This window comes from Benincasa hispida, chromosome 1 (genome assembly GCF_027475165.1).
Source record: "Benincasa hispida cultivar pf3 chromosome 1, pf3_genome.v1.1, whole genome shotgun sequence".
NCBI lineage: Eukaryota > Viridiplantae > Streptophyta > Magnoliopsida > Cucurbitales > Cucurbitaceae > Benincasa > Benincasa hispida.
In genome coordinates, this window is record NC_143478.1 from 95,905,246 (window position 1) to 95,919,150 (window position 13,905).

The 13,905-nt window shown below is 35.9% G+C and overlaps 1 protein-coding gene across 1 annotated transcript; it reads left to right on the top strand.

Annotated features, from left to right (window-relative positions):
- The first annotated feature begins 387 nt into the window (after positions 1-387).
- On the top strand, positions 388-4,922 carry LOC120072949 (ATPase 9, plasma membrane-type). The gene is made up of 13 exons (XM_039025487.2): positions 388-628; positions 718-837; positions 928-1,026; positions 1,113-1,250; positions 1,351-1,665; positions 1,769-2,095; positions 2,176-2,295; positions 2,406-2,943; positions 3,031-3,545; positions 3,639-3,812; positions 3,912-4,094; positions 4,188-4,369; positions 4,473-4,922. Exons 1-13 carry the CDS (start codon positions 581-583, stop codon positions 4,567-4,569), a joined length of 2,856 nt encoding a protein of 951 aa, XP_038881415.1. The 5' UTR covers positions 388-580; the 3' UTR covers positions 4,570-4,922.
- The last annotated feature ends 8,983 nt before the right edge of the window (positions 4,923-13,905 follow it).

The window sequence follows — 13,905 nt, forward strand, 5'->3', positions numbered from 1 at the left end:
TAAAATAGTTTACACATCAACCATATATTATTACAGTCCAAACTAAAATAATAGGTAATAAATTATTATAACTCAATTATAATAACATAATATTATAATAATCTAACTTACTTATCTCCGATGCTCCTTAATCATTATAAAATTGAAAATACATTTAAGGATAAAAATGAGCGAAGGGCCATAAACGTAAAACATGCATCTTCCCGTCTAGTAGTTGCAACAAATGGCGCAAGATTGAAGGAGAAGAAAACAGAAAGTTGCAGTAATGGCGGTACTACACTCCCTTTCGACGACCGAGCTTATAGGAAAACCATAACTCTCGCTCCTTCGTTCATTCCTTTCATAAACTTCACTATAAAAACACCATTCCCTTCCTCACTTCAACATAACAAGAAAAACCAAAAAAATATTTTACCATTCTTCCCCTCGCCGAACACCACGATTTGAAGGAACCCGAAAGCGCTTCACTCACTATTTTTATCATTACAATGGCAAACTGAAAAAAAATACTAATTTCTCCAAAACCCTTCTGATTTTTTTCGCATAATCTTTATATATTTCCTTCTTAAGATTTCTCAAGATGACGGACATCAGCTTGGAGGAGATCAAGAATGAGAACATTGATCTTGTAAGTTCTTCTTCTTCTCATCTTCTTTACGGTTTCTGTTTTTGATTCTTCTGGGTTTTGAAATTGTTGAGTTGTTCAATGATTTACAGGAGCGGATTCCCGTTGAGGAAGTGTTTGAACAATTGAAATGCTCCCGAGAGGGTTTATCCTCAGAGGAGGGACGTCAGAGGCTCCAACTCTTTGGTCCAAATAAGCTTGAAGAGAAAAAAGTGAGTTGAAAATTAATGAGACCAAACAGAAATGTTCTTCACTTTTCAGGATTATCGTTCTAACATTTTGAACTCTTTCTCAAATTATAGGAAAATAAATTTCTCAAGTTTTTGGGCTTCATGTGGAATCCACTTTCGTGGGTTATGGAAGCTGCAGCTATTATGGCTATAGTTCTTGCAAATGGAGGGGTAACGTCTCTTTTTCTCTGTTTTTCACTGTGGTTTTCAAATGAGATTATGATATGATGAATTCAATAATGGATAAATTATTGCAGGGGCAACCACCGGACTGGCAAGATTTTGTGGGGATTACTGCATTGCTTATTATCAATTCCACAATTAGTTTTATAGAGGAAAACAATGCAGGCAATGCTGCAGCTGCACTTATGGCAGGACTAGCACCAAAAACCAAGGTAAATTAATGATTCGGGAAGAAAAAGGGAGTGATCCTTGTTTGATTTTTTGAGATATATGAATATGAATAGCTTTTACTGATTTGTTTATTTATGGTAGGTACTTCGTGATGGAAGATGGTGTGAGGAAGAAGCTGCAATCTTAGTTCCGGGAGATGTTATCAGCATTAAGTTGGGAGATATCATTCCAGCAGATGCTCGTTTGTTGGAAGGTGATCCTCTCAAGATTGATCAGTCAGCACTTACAGGTGAATCTTTGCCAGTTACTAGGTGCTCTGGTGATGAAGTGTTTTCTGGTTCCACCGTCAAGCAAGGTGAGATCGAGGCTGTTGTAATTGCCACTGGTGTCCACACCTTCTTTGGGAAGGCTGCTCATTTGGTTGATAGCACAAATCAAGTGGGGCACTTCCAAAAGGTCATTGTTCTAACTTTCACATTCTCTTTCAGAGTTTAATGAAAATGATGATAAGGTTGAAAATGATGATAACTTTGTTTTCTATTCTATATTGAATTCTCAGGTGTTGACTGCCATTGGAAACTTCTGCATTTGCTCGATCGCCGTGGGGATGATAATAGAAATAGTAGTGATGTACCCGATTCAACATCGTAGATATAGAGATGGGATTAACAATCTCTTGGTGCTTCTCATTGGAGGGATTCCAATTGCCATGCCGACAGTGTTGTCAGTCACAATGGCTATTGGTTCCCATAGGCTATCCCAACAGGGTGCTATTACAAAGAGAATGACAGCCATTGAAGAGATGGCTGGAATGGATGTACTTTGCAGTGATAAGACAGGAACTCTAACTCTCAACAAGCTTACAGTTGACAAATCCATGATTGAGGTCAGCACTTAACACACATTAATAAAACATGATATCATGGAAGTGAATGAAAATGATACTCATGGCAATGAATATTTCAGGTGTTTGTTAGAGATGTAGACAAAGATAGTTTGATTTTGCTTGGAGCTAGAGCTTCCAGGGTTGAGAATCAAGACGCTATTGATGCTTGCATTGTTGGGATGCTAGGTGATCCCAAGGAGGTATTCTTTTAACTCTGTGGCTAATATTTCCTTAATAGACAGTATCTGGCTTCATTCTTCTCATTGATGATATTCTAATGTGTTAAACCCTCTCTATGATTACCTTACAGGCCAGAGAAGGCATTAGAGAAGTCCATTTCTTGCCCTTTAACCCAGTTGACAAGCGTACAGCTATTACATATATTGACAATGATGGCAACTGGCATCGAGTTAGCAAAGGAGCACCAGAGCAGATTATTGAACTTTGTGACCTCCGTGATGATATCAAGAAGAAGGCTCATTCAATCATTGACAAATTTGCGGACCGTGGTCTTCGTTCTCTTGCTGTCTGCAGACAAACTGTTCCAGAAAAAACCAAAGAAAGTGCTGGAGGACCATGGCAATTTGTTGGTCTCTTGCCTCTCTTTGATCCTCCAAGGCACGACAGTGCAGAGACAATCCGAAGGGCACTTAATCTTGGTGTCAACGTTAAGATGATCACTGGTGACCAATTGGCAATTGGAAAGGAAACTGGGCGTAGACTTGGAATGGGCACAAACATGTACCCATCTTCCTCACTTCTTGGACAAAGCAAGGATGAGTCAATTGCTTCTTTGCCTGTTGATGAGCTTATTGAGAAGGCCGATGGATTTGCAGGCGTCTTCCCTGGTAAATTCAACTTTCCTTTAGTAGTATAATTGTGTTTGTCCCTTTGCTTTTACACTAAATGGATTATGCTGTTGATCTTAAATGCAGAGCACAAATATGAAATTGTGAGAAGGCTTCAAGAGAGGAAGCATATTTGTGGAATGACAGGAGATGGTGTGAATGATGCTCCAGCTTTGAAGAAGGCAGACATAGGAATTGCAGTTGCTGATGCAACTGATGCTGCAAGAAGCGCTTCTGATATAGTCTTGACAGAGCCAGGATTGAGTGTGATCGTGAGTGCTGTTTTAACAAGCAGAGCCATTTTCCAGAGAATGAAGAACTACACCATCTATGCAGTCTCAATAACCATCCGTATTGTACTTGGTTTTCTGCTAATTGCACTCATCTGGCAATTTGACTTCTCCCCTTTCATGGTTTTGATCATAGCCATTCTCAATGATGGCACCATCATGACCATCTCTAAAGATAGAGTAAAACCCTCTCCTCTTCCTGATTCATGGAAGCTCCGTGAGATCTTTGCAACTGGCATTGTCTTGGGCTCATACTTGGCTATTATGACTGTTGTTTTCTTCTGGATTGCTAACACTACCGATTTCTTCTCGGTACGAAAATTTACAATTACAACCAATTGAGTTGCTTTTAATCACACAATACAATTGTTTGTGCTTCTGTATTCATAGATTTCTCTTGTTCAGGAAAAATTTGGTGTACATTCCATCAGAGGAAACGATGGTGAGCTCACAGCAGCTGTGTATCTTCAAGTCAGCACAGTGAGTCAGGCACTAATCTTTGTGACAAGATCTCGAAGCTGGTCCTTTATCGAACGCCCTGGTCTGCTCTTAGTGTTTGCTTTCTTCCTAGCACAGCTGGTAACAACACTCACAATATATATATATATATATAGATATAGATATAGATATAAACAACCCATGAGAGAGTTTAGAACTAATTATTTCAATTCTGTTTAGGTGGCTACTCTGATTGCTGTATATGCCAACTGGGGCTTTGCTGAAATGAAAGGAATTGGCTGGGGATGGGCAGGAGTGATCTGGCTTTACAGCATAATCTTCTACATTCCTCTTGACATTCTCAAGTTCGCTACTCGATATGCATTGAGTGGCAAGGCTTGGAATAACATGATCCAAAACAAGGTACAATAACATAATAAAAACAAAGAATGCATAATCTTTCAGTTGTTGCTGCTACCTGTTAGCTCACAATTCTCATTGCTGCTACCATTTCAGACTGCTTTCACATCAAAGAAGGATTATGGCATTGGCGAGAGAGAGGCTCAATGGGCTGCAGCTCAACGTACCCTTCATGGCCTACAGCCTCCTGAAGCATCTGAACTCTTCAATGACAAAACCAATTACAGGGAGCTGTCCGAAATCGCTGAGCAAGCCAAGAAACGTGCTGAGGTCGCCAGGTAATAATAATAACAAAAACTCTTGTTCGAACTTCTGTAATGTTGTTTTCTTTTAAGCTTTTGGGTTCGGTGCTGATGATTGCGATTGATTGACATTTTGAAGGTTGAGGGAGCTTCATACATTGAAGGGGCATGTTGAATCGGTGGTGAAACTAAAGGGATTGGACATTGAAACTATCCAACAACACTACACTGTTTGAAGATGAAGATCAAAGAAAGAGAATTTTCAGGCGGCGGAAGTGGTGGCCGCCGTAGATAGCAACAAGACATAGCAATCATAAAAGGAAACAAAAAAAATTGAGATATATTATTATTATTATTTCATTCATTGGTTGAATTAGTACATTAGGCTGTCTTGTTGTTTGATTTTGTAGTAGGAAAGTAGAGTGATGGCAATAAGTCGCCAGCACGTGTGATTGTGAATTTTCAGTCCTATGTTGGTGTCAACCCGACACGTGTCAGCGGTTCGGGTCTTATTATTCCATTTTTTTTTTGTTTTATCTTTTAATCATGAAATAAATAATAAAAAAATAGTATTTTTTTCTCATTTCTATTTGGATCTTGGATATTGTTTGATTGATATCCCATAATTATATGAGAGTTTAATGTTTATATTTTTTTATTTCTAAGCTAAGGTCAATATAATGGTAAAAGAATTATATCATAAACTAAAATATTAAAAGTTTGAGTTTGATCCATATATTTTTATAATTAGGCTAATTATTAAATTACATTAAAAATTAATTAAGAATTAATATCGTATAATTAGTAAATAAATAGTTAAAAATATGAGGGTTTTTTTTCTTTCCTGAAATGTTAATAAATAGTAAGTTTGAAAGTAATTTAAATAATATAGTGAATAGTTCATTAGTTTTTATCACTCTGCTAGTCATCTTTTACAATAATTTCATCTCTAGTAAGGATAATTCAATTCTATACGTTTATGGGAAACTTTTCATTTTTATTTTAAGATAAATAAATTGTTGCTAAATTAGTAGAACCTCTATATTTGTACTAAAAATAAGAGATCATTTAACAAATATATACTCATCATATAAATAAATAAAATACAGATTTTATCTTTTTTTGGAGGAAAAAAAAAAGAGAGTTAATATCTGGAGAGAGAGAGAGATGAATTCAGAGAACTTTATAAATCTACATCATCCGTTTCTATTTTGTACTTTTATCTACTAATTGTGTAGAAACTTCTCAACTTTTAACACGTTAAATAAATATAACACTTTTTTTTCTTTTGGTTGGGGAAGAGACATTATGAAAATATCCTTTGAGTTTTCAAATCCAGCAAGGAAAAAATATCTCCAGCAACATTAGATAAAGCGGGTAACACTCCGAAATCTCCTGAACACTACCTTGAAACCCGTGCCAAGAGAGACCCTTAAGATGTTATTTTTTTAGTCTCAAATTAATTAATTTTAATTAATTCATTAATGTTTTGATGATAACAAACTTGATTTTTTTTATTAATAATTTTATTATTCTGAATAATTCATTGCATAGAACTCGGAACGACGATTTCGATGCTTCTTGAATCATCCAAATCGGAATTTAAACAAAGAAAATATAGCAAAAAAAAGTATATGAAAAAAATATACGAGATGATGACGTGACAGCCAAATTATCAAATATTCGAGGTTATAGATAAGGGGTACATCAGATCTTAAATTTAAAATGAGTGGATTGTGGTTTATTTTAAAATTAAAAAGAAAAACAAAAGGAATTTTTTTATTTATATTAAAAGAAATGGAAATTTGACCAACGGTCAAATGAAAAAGAAAAAAAAAAAAAAGAAAAAGAATAATTTTACCATTGATGCTCTACCCATACAAATATATATTTTAATTTTATTTCTTTTATTATTTTTTTTTTTACTTTTTCACTTCTAATCTCTACCTTTCATTTTATTTTTGAACAATCCAATTATTCAAATTGAATTTGAATTTTATCCAATCTCTCTCTTTTTAAACTTTATATTCTCCAAAATTGTTTCAACTTTTTCACAACTTTATAATTCTCAAAATTTGCAAAAAGGCCACCATTGTTACTCTCTCTACAAGCTTTCAATTTTTTTTTCATCTTGATCTAAAGAGATATCTTTATTCTATTGTAAGTATCAAATATTGTGAGCTCAAATTTGTACATCTACTCTTCTAAAAGACTTTTATTGAGTGTAAAGCTTCAAGAATATTGTAACATTGGTCATAAATTGTGGAAAGGATAGAGTTTGCTCTTGAACCCAAAAAAGGAGCTAGATAACGGTTCAACTCTCATCCATGGAAAGAGTCAAAGGAGATTTTTTTTAATCGAACTCTCAAGAGGCACGTAGAAAAGTAGATGTAGATTGAGTTTGATCAAACCACTGTAGAAATCACAATGTCTTCTTCTCTAACCATTTCTTAATTATTTTTATATTTAATTTTAATTGCATATTTTTATTGGTTGAGATTGACTGAATATATTGTTCCATAACTTTTATCAATCTTGTTATTCAACATAAATTAGAGTTTTTACGAATGTAATTTAAAAATTATCTAATTAGTTTAAATTGAGCATATTTAGGAAAATTTTTAATTAATCTCTATTCACTCCTCTAGGGTTGCCATACCTATCCAACAATTCGTTCCAGAGCAAGGTTGCTCTTTTGAAACTTAATTTTCTTGATAAACTTTATTGTTAGAGCATTATGACAAACCTAGTAGCAAATGGAATTGTTGAAGACCAAACTACTTCTAGACCTCCTTATTTTGATGGTTCAAATTATGCATATTGGACAACTAGAATGGAAATTTATTTGCAATCTATTGACTATAATTTGTGGTTAATTGTTGCTAAAGGTCCATATGTACCCATGAAAAAGATTGGTAATGCTGATAAGCCTAAATAATTAGAAGAAGAGTATGAAGAAAAATAAAATGAAAAAGTGTTCTTTTAATGCTAAGGCTATTAATTGTTTGTATCGTGTTTTGAGCAAAGATGAATTTAATAGAATATCTATGTGTTCTTCCGCTCAAGAAATTTGGAATGCTCTTGAGATTACTCATGAAGGAACAAATCAAGTTAAAGAGTCCAAAATTAGCATGCTTGTTCATAATTATGAATTATTTAAGATGAATGCTAATGAGTTTATAACCGATATGCTTACTAGATTTACTAACATTATCAATGCTTTGAAGAGACTTTGTAAAGTCTGTACAACCTCCAAAAATGTTAGGAAAATCCTTAGGACTCTACTTAAGACTTGGGAAGCAAAGGTGACGACAATACAAAAAGCAAAGGATCTAACCAAACTTTCATTGGAGGAACTCATTTGCTCATTCATGACTTATGAGATTACTATGAAAAAACACTTGGAAGGTGAGTCCAAGAATAAAATGAGTATTGCATTAAAGACCATTTCCTTGGAAGTTGATTCTGAAAATGAGGATGCCCTTGATGAACATCAATCTACACGACCGCAACAAATATGTGAAGTGAAATAACAGACACGAACACTTGCGCTCGTCTCTTAACGATCTCCTCGATCACGAACTCCTCCGTAACACGAACGGCCTCCAAGACACTACGAATGGCCTCCAAAAAACCTCGACGATGTCGAGTTGAGTCTGACACCACTAACAAGGCGACCTTGGTATTCTCGGTGTAAGAATGCAGAAGGTGGGCTCTGTTCGGACTTGGTGTGAGGCAGACGAACGGAGGAAACAACGATCGCGTACACGAGTGGGCAAGTGGGAGATGGTTGAGACCTATCGTATAGGTCGATGTCCAATCGTTTAGATAAGCAAATGCTAAGCGATCATTAGCAAAGCTATGCAATGTCGTTTAATCTATCATTTCGCTCGATCTGTCGCCTACAGACACACATGATCGTTGATTCTTGGGGCCAGCGATCATTCTAGCAAAACTATGCGATCGTTAGTAAATACTACACGATCTTGTAGCTCGCACCTGCGACGATCGTTTAGCTCGCCAACCCGTGTTTAGTAAATTTCAATATTTACATGACGGGACTTCGTGAGTTTTCTTTTGCGCTGAGGAGAACTCAAAAAACCTTTCAAGTGTTTGTAAAAAAAAAAAAAAAAAACTTCTTTTTGAAAATAGGAAAACCATTTTTCTTTTAAACTCACGGTTATCATGATCCAATAACCACACACTACTTTGGTTATTTAAAAGAAAAGGAATTAATTATCCAATAATTAATATTATTACAAATGTAAATGGTAACCAACTTATCATACTATATTTATAACCTATAGTTTAAATATTTCATCTCTTGAAACATATAAACCATAGTTCTTTTTCTATTCCATGGTACTTAATGTAAATCTTCATTTACATTCAATCCTCTACCTAGATGTATCTCATACATCAAACCGTTTATATCATATATAATCAAAAATCCTCTTGTCAATTTGAACATTTCAACAATCAAACACCAAGAACTGCTCCTCAATGAATCATGAGCTACTAAGGGGCGACCTCTTGGGACCATGTTAGCTCGAGTAACTCATCGGGACGCGTGATTAAATGACTCAACTCATTTAGTCACAGGGGGGGATTCCACCATCGTTAATTGCCAGGCACTCCATTAAAGACCGACAGCTGAAATATCCTTACTATAAGATATATTATGGTGTCCATCTTAACCAATCAACAAGCGACAAACCCTTCACAAATCGCTCATAAAAATACAGCTCGGCCTATAATCGTTATGACACCTCGTGTTACACTGAACTTCCTTAAAGTACCACTGAATCCTTAATGAACATAAGTCATAGTCCTACTATGACTGAGTCTTCTCTTCCAAAGAGAAGTTGTGGCCACTATGTTCAAACCCCGGAATCAGCCCTTGAGGGAGCAATCTCTCTACTTATCCCTACTTCGGGAAAGGAGTGAATTTCATATTGTGGATTGAGTTCCCAACTCCTAGATCAGACAAGTCCCCAAAAAGGTAGGCATGTTGAGTTGGCAATCTGGCCACTCTCACCCATACTAATCAAAGAACCGCCCTCAAAGGCAGGAGTTCCCAAAATACTCAGGATTGAGGTCGTGTCACCTATGGTCATTTAGGTGAGATGCAAGTCTCTAGTATCAGCGGCGTTATATACAGAGTCAGTCATCTCGTGGTCCAGGTCTTATAAAAACTCTTTGTATAGGACACCCCCGCTCCACGTCTCCACATGAATGGTGAGGATCTACCATCTGTAGTAGTTTATAATATTTGCAAACTTCTACAAAGCAGGCTGTATCCGTAGTGTCACCAGGATCAGGTATCCCACCTTAATCCTTATACTACAGACCGATTTTGGTTATCACTTAAGGCATAATCCACTTGTATATCACATATACATGCTTAAGTTCATATAAGATAACTAAGGAGCTTTGTTTATTGGATATGAGTAAATGCCAGAATTAACATTTGTTTTATTCATTGAACAAAGTGCATCTTTACAAAACAACAAGACTCCGAGAGAATTAGGACAACAATCCCAACACTCTACACGATAGTCACTCAACTAGCCTTTAGCTAAACGATCGTGGAGCTCTTACTAAACGATCGTAGTGCATTTTTTAAACTATTGGGCATTGCCTATACAATAGACTTGTCATCTCCCACTTGCTCAATCGTTTACATGATTGTTCCTCTGGTCTTATCCTCTAACCAAGTCCACACAGAGCCCACACTTTTGGATTCTCACACCGAGAATACCAAGGTAGCCATTGTGGTGGTGTCGTACTCAACTCAACATAGTGCGAGGTTTTTGGAGGTCGTTCGTTGTGTTCGTGATCTTGGAGATCGCTGAGTTCGTAGTCGCTGTGATCGTGCTGTGTTACGGTCGTAGTGTTCGAGGGTTCGGGGTTGCTGTCTTGCTGATTGCACGAGCGTTCGTGATCAAGGGTGTTGAAGATGAGACTTCAAATGTATGTATAATTCTTTCCCTTGATTGTAGTAAAAAGCATGTTGTAATTTCGTTTTGTGCATAGCTTGTATGTTTCTATTTCTAGATTGTAATTGTTAATGTTCATATACGAATGAAATTTGGAACGATCATTTCGTTGCTCATGAAAATCCTCATGTCTGATTTCCTTAAGTAGTGACATATAGGGTGGATCATGTTCAAGAGATAACCTAAAAGGTCTATAGAATATGGATAAGGTTGGGTGTCTTATCCTGGTGATACTAAAGATATGGCTCACTTTGTAATAGTTACAAATGGTTTGATCCAAATCATTCATATTGAGACATGTGAGTGGGAGTATTCTATACAAAGAGTTTGTATAAGATTGGACCACGAAATATTTAATCCCTCCTTGTAAATTCGTTTATTGATGAGATTAATATTTCATAGGATGATCATGTGTGACTCGATCTTAATCCTAAGTGATTTATGAACTCTTGTTTGTGAGGTCAATCCTTTGATTTGCATGGGTGAGAGTGGCCCAAGTTGCCAACTCAATAAGCCTATCATTTTGAAGACTTGACTAAATAAGAAGCTGAAAATATAACTTCATAGGATGGAATTCACTCCTTCCTGCATAGGGTAAGTAGATGAGTAGCTTGCTTAAGCATTGATTTCGGATCTTGAGCAAGGGGTCTCACCCTCTCACTGGCCTGAGAGAGACTTAATTTATAGTTGAATCATAAGTAAATTATTCATTACAAGAATCGGTACTTAAGGAAAAGAGGTAATTATAGGGGTAGAACGGATAGTTAGCCTAGCTGTAATTATGAACAACACGTGTGATGGAAAAACAACATGCACAATGGAAGCAATTGATCAATAATGCTCTAATTACAATAATAAAGTAGGATTAAGCTTGCAAAAGGATTAGAAATACAATCTTTATAGTTCCACAAGAATCTTCCTCTCCTTGAGCAATCGACACCACCAACGAAAAATTCTTGCTATTCTCCGGTTGAAGAACATGGTTGTAGGACCGAATTTTTAGTGAAAAATAGGGAATTTCACTTAATAATTTGGAGAGTAAGATTTTGTGGAAGATTATGGTAAAAAATCAAGGAAGCATAAGATTTTAGCATTTGAAAAACAAAAACTATTTATAAATCAAAACACATGCAAAAACTTTTCTTACATGTCTTCCACCTCAAACTTCATTAGCATGAAAAATTAGGTGTCAAGTTTTGCATGAAACACTTCATAACCCACTTAGTTAAGGGAAAATCCAACAATTTTATTTTTCCATTGACTAATATTTTATTAAAATAAATTTATAATAAATCATTTTTTTTACAAAATATGAAATACATTTTTCATATTTTAGAAATTATTTAATTAAATAAAATAAATAATTTAATATCACATATTGTATTAAATTGTCTTTGATATCTAATTTTGATTAATGACATTAATCAATTTAAAACACTTTCATGCTAATATTTTATTTAATATCTTATAAAATATACTCTCTAAAAATAATTAATTAATTATTTAATTGTAAATTATATCTTATGCATAAAATACAATTTTTCCTAAAGGCCGAATTTGAACATTTCAAATTATCACTTCACATAGTTCTTCAATTTTTTCCGTAGTGAGCTAGCAAGCAGACTCAATTGACCTACAAATCATGGGCTCCAACGATCCGAAACTAACAGTCAAACTCTTTAATCAAGTTCATCAACATTCGTTAACTAACAGGATTGTCCACTATAGCCTGTAGTTGCACTCCCCTCACTGTAGATATATTTTGTGTCCATTTGATATAATCATCATCGATATGTTGACCCTTCACAGGTTGTTGGTAACCTCAACTAGGTCAATTACTACTTTACCCCTGAGTTACATCTTTTCTTCTTAAGCACCACTGTCCCTCTAATGAACAATTGATTTAGAATCTTAATCACTAAATCCATTCTATCTTAAGCCAGCGAAAGGATGGGGCCCCTTGCTCAAGACCTAGGATCAGCCCTTAAGGGAACAACCTTTCTAACCTAAAATGGGTAGGAGTGAATTCCATCTTGAAAATTCTATGTCCCTAGCTATCTACCCGGTCTTATCCCTGACATGGGAGGCATATTGAGCAGCGCTGTTGAACTTACCCTCACTTATGTAGATCAAGAGACAATCCCGAATCAACAGAAGTTCAAAGACAGCTCAAGATTCAGATCAAGTTATCTAGGTCATCAAGAAGTAAAATTAATCAGTGTTAACAGTAAATGGTATTCATACGTGATAACTTGTAGAAATACAAGTTATTTATGCCATCTTATCTAGATATTACAGCCAAAAGTTAGTAAATATGCACTTATTGTATTCTAGTATTACAATAATTATAAATGTTTGCAATTACACCCACTAATACCATAAAGATGGAAGACAAGCCGAAACTCTGTTTTGCAGGAGATCAAGTCACTGCTTGCACTCAAGGCTCACGAGAAACCGATCAACGCATCTATGTCACATTGCGCCTGTCAATCAACAATGAAGAGATGATTATCACAATGACGGCGCAATGCGACAGTCGATCCAGAGCTGTGTTCAACCGTATGCGGTAAAAAAAACAACACCGCATGCGAACTCATGATCGAAAAATGCAGCTAAGTAACACAAAAGCGGAGGATTGAGACACGTGTACAACTAACGGTTGTGCAGAATTAACGATCTGATTGCATAATAGAAGGAATAATATCCCTCCATCTTCGGAATTGCCATAACAATCAGTGGGGACCACAAGGCTGGAGTCAAAGGCCTGCACCTATAAATACCCCATAGATTTTAGAGAAAAAAAGAGGCTACTTAATACGGGGTAAGTGCTGCAAAACTGTTGAGAGAAACGGTTGAGCTGAGTACTTAAGTGAAAAATCTGGGAAAAAGACAAGATAAGGCCGAGAGAAGAATCTCAGATCTAATCTACCAAACACCCGATTGAAAGCTCTGTGCAAAGATCCCTGCTATCAGTGGAGCAAGCCTGAGAGGGAATCTCTTCCTACCATCAAATCCATCCTATCCGGCAAGCAGATCTCCATCGAATCAATGCCAAGACATTGGCACTTGTTTGTATCAGTTCTATCTCTTTCATCGTTGTATTTCACTGTTTCTTTACCTCTGCATTCACACTATGTATCAAACGCTTAATAGAGATATTAAATGTTTCAATAGTTTTCATTTACCATTTTCTGTCTATTTCCGTTCACCCGTCAATCACTTTCTTCATGATGTCTTCTTAATTCCCTGATAAGCTATATGAATTAACTAAGTACTTAATCTGTGTTAAAGATATAAAATGCATTTAACTAAGGCATGCTAGATGACATCTTCACTTGTGAGAGCAGAAGTGAAGATGCCATTCCAGCCTATCGAGAGAAGGACAGAAGAATGCGTTAACTAAAGCGAGTAATACTTCCAGACATAGAAGCAACCTTGCGTTCATTACGTTAGTCTCTGTTTCACCACAAACATGTGGGAGCACAGCGGATCACTGAAAGGTGTACACCAAAAGAAGAGTGGAACAACATTTGTAGCTTTGTTATATTCTTTGTCTTTGTCTTTCTATTCTGT

Excerpts from the sequence above, each read along its gene's own strand:
- LOC120072949 (XM_039025487.2), top strand. The coding sequence starts at position 581 with ATGACGGACATCAGCTTGGAGGAGATCAAGAATGAGAACATTGATCTT. Across the intron at positions 1,251-1,350 it reads GACTAGCACCAAAAACCAAG|GTACTTCGTGATGGAAGATG; the intron begins GTAAATTAATGA and ends TATTTATGGTAG. Across the intron at positions 2,096-2,175 it reads TTGACAAATCCATGATTGAG|GTGTTTGTTAGAGATGTAGA; the intron begins GTCAGCACTTAA and ends TGAATATTTCAG.